Source organism: Carya illinoinensis, chromosome 12 (assembly GCF_018687715.1).
Source record: "Carya illinoinensis cultivar Pawnee chromosome 12, C.illinoinensisPawnee_v1, whole genome shotgun sequence".
Lineage (NCBI taxonomy): Eukaryota > Viridiplantae > Streptophyta > Magnoliopsida > Fagales > Juglandaceae > Carya > Carya illinoinensis.
In genome coordinates, this window is record NC_056763.1 from 23,767,786 (window position 1) to 23,773,854 (window position 6,069).

Consider the following 6,069-nt stretch of genomic DNA (forward strand, 5'->3'; position numbering starts at 1 on the left):
TGTATTTAGTAAAATGGGGAGTAGGGGCTAAAAGATATATACATTTTTTAATTTTTAATTTCCATGTGTAATCACGACCTGATGTACATTTGATCGACAGACTACAGTTGTTGGATATGCCATCTATCTATAAAGGAGTGGATGAAATCTTTAGCAAAAGGGGCACATTCAAAATGGGATTTTGCTACACATCTTCTCAACATCTCAATATCCTATTTTTTTTAATTTTTTAATATTTTTTTAATATATTTTTTTGAATTTATTCTTTTTAAATTAATTTAATTAATTAATTTATTATTTATATATTAAATATTTAATAAAAAATAAAATAATAAAAATTAAAAAAAAATGTGAAATATTGAAAGATTGTGAAGATTTTTTCTTCAAAATGATGGCCAGAGTCCAGACAAAGGGTCATGGCCTAAAAAGTAAATGCGTCCTGATTCATGGAGAGTAGCGCCTACAGCCATGACCCATTTCTTTTACTTTCCTCGCTCAGATGATAACATGCCTTCTCTGCTTTGTAAAGTGGCAGATAGCACCGTCGGATGCAAATTCAAATACTTGAGCAAAGCAATCAGCTTTCGGCGCACCCCGTGAATCACGCACAGCTGTTGACGAATTCGTTCATCGTTTTTTCAACACCAATCACATCAATGTCATCAAACCCAATGCATATGTACTGTACCCAATACCCAAATGACATGGAAAACAACAAAAGAAAGAGACGAAAAATATAATCCAAAACGCCCGCATTCACCAAGCTAGCTAGGTGATGGTGCAGCAGTGCGGGTCTAATTTTACAATATTTTCATGTTCGTTCACGTATAGTTGTTATCGTGCTTGTATCTGGTAAAGAGATCCTCAGTTTTTGCGTTCCTAAATGCACAACACCCTACCAAATATACCGATATCAAAGCTAGCAGAGTTACGAGCAATATGATGTCTGCTCTTATCCATTCTTTCTTTATATTCGCCAATAGTCCTGCTTTGCATGAATTGCAGCTGTAGCAAAGCTGCGTCTGCTCGTTGCTCCATTGCAGGCAATCCTTGTCTGCCGCCGTGTTTATCGGACTTATCCAGTACGTTGGATTCACGAATGTGTACCCGCATTCCGTCGGTGGCTTACAGCATCCCGACTGTAAATTTAACCAAAGCATATAAGGGAAGAAGAAAAAAGATTAAAAAAGATGGAGAATACATTCCAGAAAAAGAATATTAACACATGGTTGAGGAATCTTTAACTACTTAATTGCTCTGTTTTTTTCAAGAAGCTGAGAAGACGGAGGTAAATAGGCTAAGAATAATTTGAAAATCAGATAGAAAGATGCCTCTTTGGTAGGCAGCTTTTATGGTCGAATATGCCGTTTTCTTTTTTGCTTTAAACATATTTACATAACCAGATTTACATCTTGTTTTTAAAAAGATAAATGCTTTACTCACAATAATTATGTTCCAAATAATTATTCATAGTCTTTATACATTCTATTGATGTAATTGATCAAAATAATTATTTTATATTTAAAAAAAATGATCCAACTAATCAGATTAGTATAGTGCACAAAGAACAAAGACTACGTAAAAGTAATTGAATGTAGAGTTTTTATAATAACAAAAAGATTACATAAAAATAAAAATCGCATAAATTAATGTGACTTGAAGTGGTACGTCATGTTGCAAAGCTACTTTTATTTATGTCAATTCATCATTTTATTTCGATGAAATTTCTTCGCGATTGAATCATTTTTCTTTCAAAAATATTGTTCAATCTCATTCGTATATAAAACAGTGTGTGCCCGGCAATATATAAATAAAAAGAAATAGAAAACCAATTTTCTTATTTCACAGTAGTAAACACTCATTGTTCTAGCAACAAAAAATCATGAAGATCGATCTATTAAATTTCTCATTCAATATTACTTGTTCTTCATTCTTGAACCATGTTCTAAAGACGTTACAACTTTCACAAAGAAACAGTTCGCATTAAATAATAAATGAAATTAGGATTAGATTATTACCTGTAAGGGGCTAATACGTGCATTAAAGAAGTCTTGAGCCATACGATAATTCTGATTCAACTCTGCACACAAAGTTTTGGAACTAAGACAGTTCCTTATGCGATCCCACTTAAAAGGACTTTGAACCCTTCGACGAAGCCAGCCTGAAAAGTCATCAAGATGATATTCCAAGTAATTCCGGCTCGGTACATGGTGGCCGGAGCCCCTGAGGGTGACCATGTAGATGAAAACCACCAGACAAGCAAGCAATATTATGAGAATAAGCATGGCGATGAGGTAGAATATTAGGAGCCATGGGACTCTCCAAAACCCTCCGACAAAGCCTGCTAGTGCTACAACCAAGATCAATATCCCCAGAATGATCACCGGCCATTGTAAGATCTTCACACAAGAGTTGTCTGGTTCTGTGGAGAGCCAGATTCCAGATCCAATGATTGGGATTGAGAGCAGCATGGCAATGAAATTGATGCCTCCGATAACATTATTGCTCAGTGCCATTGTGGTTAGACACACAGCTTAGGATGTATGTTCAGGGTTTTGCTTGGTGTTGAGAATTCCCAATTAATGTACATAAAATGGCCGGGAAAGAGGTGTCTGTACGTAGTAACGTAGGAGAGTTTAGCTATATAATAAAAGAATAATGATACTTCAACCCTCAATTTTATCACCTCATTTTTTGTCGTTTATATATATATTTTTTTTAAATTTTTTTCTTTTACTTATTAATTAAGAAATTTATTATTAATATATTTTTATATTTATTAAAAATATTAAAAAGTTATTATTAATATATTAATATATTTTTATATTTATTAAAAATATTAAAAAACATGAATAAGAAAAATTAAAAAATAAAAATTAGCCTAGAGGACACGCCCAACTGTCATTGTTAGAGCATTCTCATTAGTTTGGCCAAATTCATCTTTAAATTTGGCCAATATCAACACTTCTTTGCATTTTCCTATTCCATCTAAATTCAATCCCTACATTAGATTATCTATTCATTCTTTATATAATAATAATATATTATTAAATTAATATTTTTTTAAAAAATTTACTTTTATCACATTTTATAATTTTACCAATTTAATATATTAATAATTATATTATAATTAAATTAATATTAAAAAAATATTTTCAGAGGTCATTTAATCCTTTGAAATGAAAGTTTAGAATATTTTAATATTTTAACTGAAGAAATGAAAATATAGAAATAAAAGTGTAAGAGTAAGAAAGTAATATTTTAATTTTTAGTAAATAAAAGTAGTCTCCCATCTTTAACTAATGATTGTAGTAAAAATGTTAAATGTTTTAGATTTTTTAAATCTAATATAGATTTCTTTTTATACAAATAATTCAAATTTTAGCCTGCATCCTTATATGACCAAACCAATAAAAATGCTTTTAGGCGGTACCCCAGCAGCACTCATGATAAACTTTCTCTCATGCAACCCACGCATTTTCTTACTCACCTTTTCTAGCTTTCCTCGGTTTCAAAAAAGATTTATATCAAAATGTTATTTAAATAAATTTAATGTGATATATTAAATTTTTTAAAATAAAAAATAATTTATAATTTATTATATCACATCAAAATATATTAATTTAATTTATGCAGAGACTAAATAATTTTCTATGCATATCCATCCTTGTCTCTATAGTTAATAATTATAACATAAATCGGAAGTGTATATAAAAAAGATGTGCAAAAGTATATATAAAAGTAAAAATTCTGGGTACTGTGAATTTTAAAGTAATACTTTGCGTGCTACTTTTTGAAAAGAAGAACTTTGTAGGAGTGGAGAAGAATCAGATAATAGGAAGAAATGAATTCTGATTGCCCCTTCAACATATGTTCTTCGTTAAAAGGTTGGAATAAGAGGCATAAACAACTGTCAAACACCAATTTATTAAAGCCCGGGTTGGTTACACAAAATTAAAAAATTCATCTTATCTTATCTCAACTAATTATTATAATTTTTTTAAATGTTCATATAAAATATAATAAACAATTTTATTTTTTTAAATCTCAATACAAAATTAATATTATAATAATATTTTATTTATTACTATTTAAAACATCTTATCTCATCTTATTTTATCTGTGTAACCAAACGGAACCTAAGCGGTGCATGTGAGATTTTAATCAAAACGGTGCGTCGTGATTTTATCCACATCACCCGCCGCACTTACTCAGTTACTCCAATCGTCTGTCCCGAGAGTTTTTCATATCTATCATACTAAAGTGGCTATCGACATATGAACCTGAATGTACAGTAATTTTTATTAGACATTTTATTCCAAAAAACAGAATTAATACATGTAGGCATGAAAAAAAAACAAACCAAACGCAATTAATTGTAACATATGCACAGATCTAAATAAATTGGTGCCAAGAGGATTTAACAAACACAAGCTGCTTCTTCCGATTTTGTGGAGGGTGGCGTTGGGAGTTGGTGGAATAACAACCAAACAACGAGGAACGAAGGTCAGAGAGTCCGACAGAGTGACGGAGGGAGAGAAAGAGATGAAAGAGAAAAGTTACCCTGATATATATATATAAATATATATATATATATATATATATATATATATTTATATTTGTATATATAAAAGAAGCCAATCCAGATCCATCTAAATGTACGGTCTTAATGTTTTTTAGTTAATAAAAATCAATTAAGCATTTTGGGCAACATAATTATATATACGTGTATGACAAGAGAAATATTTTAGTTATAAAAATATTTTATAGAAGTAAATTTATAATTTGAATTGATATAGTATGTTAGATTATAAAATTAATTTTATTATAAAGTAGATTTAATCCATTATATTAAATTATATTAATTTATAAATTTATTTTAACGAAATATTTTTTGGTTATAACTAAAGTATTACTTTAGGTTCCAATTTTTTTCGTCTATGCTCCATTTCCTCCGGTCGCCAAAACCCATTGCCAGAGTCTTGCTCTATTTGCCAGAGGGAGGGGGGGCTAGAGCTTCAGCTCCATCAACCTCCCTCTTCTGCCAATCTCCACCTCCGCTTATGGTCTTCTGTTTATTTTGAGTTTTCCATTAATTTTTTTTTTCATTAGTTCCAAAACTAGGCATTTCGCTGCTTTTCAGTGATCTTAGTCCGACATGCGTCCCGCCATCAATCTCCCTGGGCCCAATCTTCAAGTTGACAGAAGAAGTCTCATTTCAAGTGGCGCATTCGTTTCATGTGCGGCTTATGCTATGCGCAAGTTTCACCCGCCGTCGTTACTAGGGACGTCTTGTCGAGACCTCAACAAAAATTACTCTAGGACAAGGCCCTATACATGCATGGACATTTGAGATTGGGCCACATATAGGGTCGAGCTTAGCTTTGGAGGACTTCTCTAGGGGTCTAGTGCGGAAGTGGCATGGGTCAATTGGAAGATGGCTCACATCTTTCCATTTAGTTAAGCCATGGCGTAGCCCTGACAGCCCATTAACACTGTTGTTGACATGCCATGACAGCCCCACAAGTCATGCCTTGACAGTCCCACGGGCCCTATCTTGACACTGTCGTTGACATGCCCTGACAACTCTATGGGCCACTAGCATGACCAGCACCATTAGCATGCCTAACAACCCATCAACACGCCCACAGGCAGCATGATAGCCACACAAACAAGCCATGTCACGCACTTGACAGCATCTCTAGCATGCTATGGCACACTCATGTTAGCCGCACAGACATGTCATGGCACGCCCAGGACAATCACATGGTTAGCTTGCTTGCATGCTTTGGCTTATACCTTGACACGCAGTAGGCGCCCATGAAGGCTACTGGCCGTGTGCAGACCATGCATGTAGGCTTGTGCATTCCCTTGAATGTGTACCTACTTGCATGCATGCGCGCCCCAGCACCACTTAGCAAGGCTAGTGGCATGCCTACCAGGCATGCCATCCAGTGCACGACTCCAGCCCGTGCCTTGCAGCCCTAGCGTCCAAACCGTCAGTTTGGGTCATGCATGACCATTGCCCAAACCACTAGCTCAGGCCATGCAGGACCACCGCCCAAGCCA

The 6,069-nt window shown here is 33.8% G+C and overlaps 1 protein-coding gene across 1 annotated transcript; it reads right to left on the minus strand.

Annotated features, from left to right (window-relative positions):
- Positions 1 to 614: 614 nt before the first annotated feature.
- On the minus strand, positions 615 to 2,650 carry LOC122289020 (protein TORNADO 2-like). Its single transcript, XM_043095897.1, has 2 exons — positions 2,019 to 2,650; positions 615 to 1,139 (listed from the first exon to the last, which is right to left on the minus strand). Exons 1-2 carry the CDS (start codon positions 2,514 to 2,516, stop codon positions 822 to 824), a joined length of 816 nt encoding a protein of 271 aa, XP_042951831.1. The 5' UTR covers positions 2,517 to 2,650; the 3' UTR covers positions 615 to 821.
- Positions 2,651 to 6,069: the final 3,419 nt, after the last annotated feature.

Excerpts from the sequence above, each read along its gene's own strand:
- LOC122289020 (XM_043095897.1), bottom strand. The coding sequence starts at position 2,516 with ATGGCACTGAGCAATAATGTTATCGGAGGCATCAATTTCATTGCCATG. Across the intron at positions 1,140-2,018 it reads CACGTATTAGCCCCTTACAG|TCGGGATGCTGTAAGCCACC; the intron begins GTAATAATCTAA and ends TTAAATTTACAG.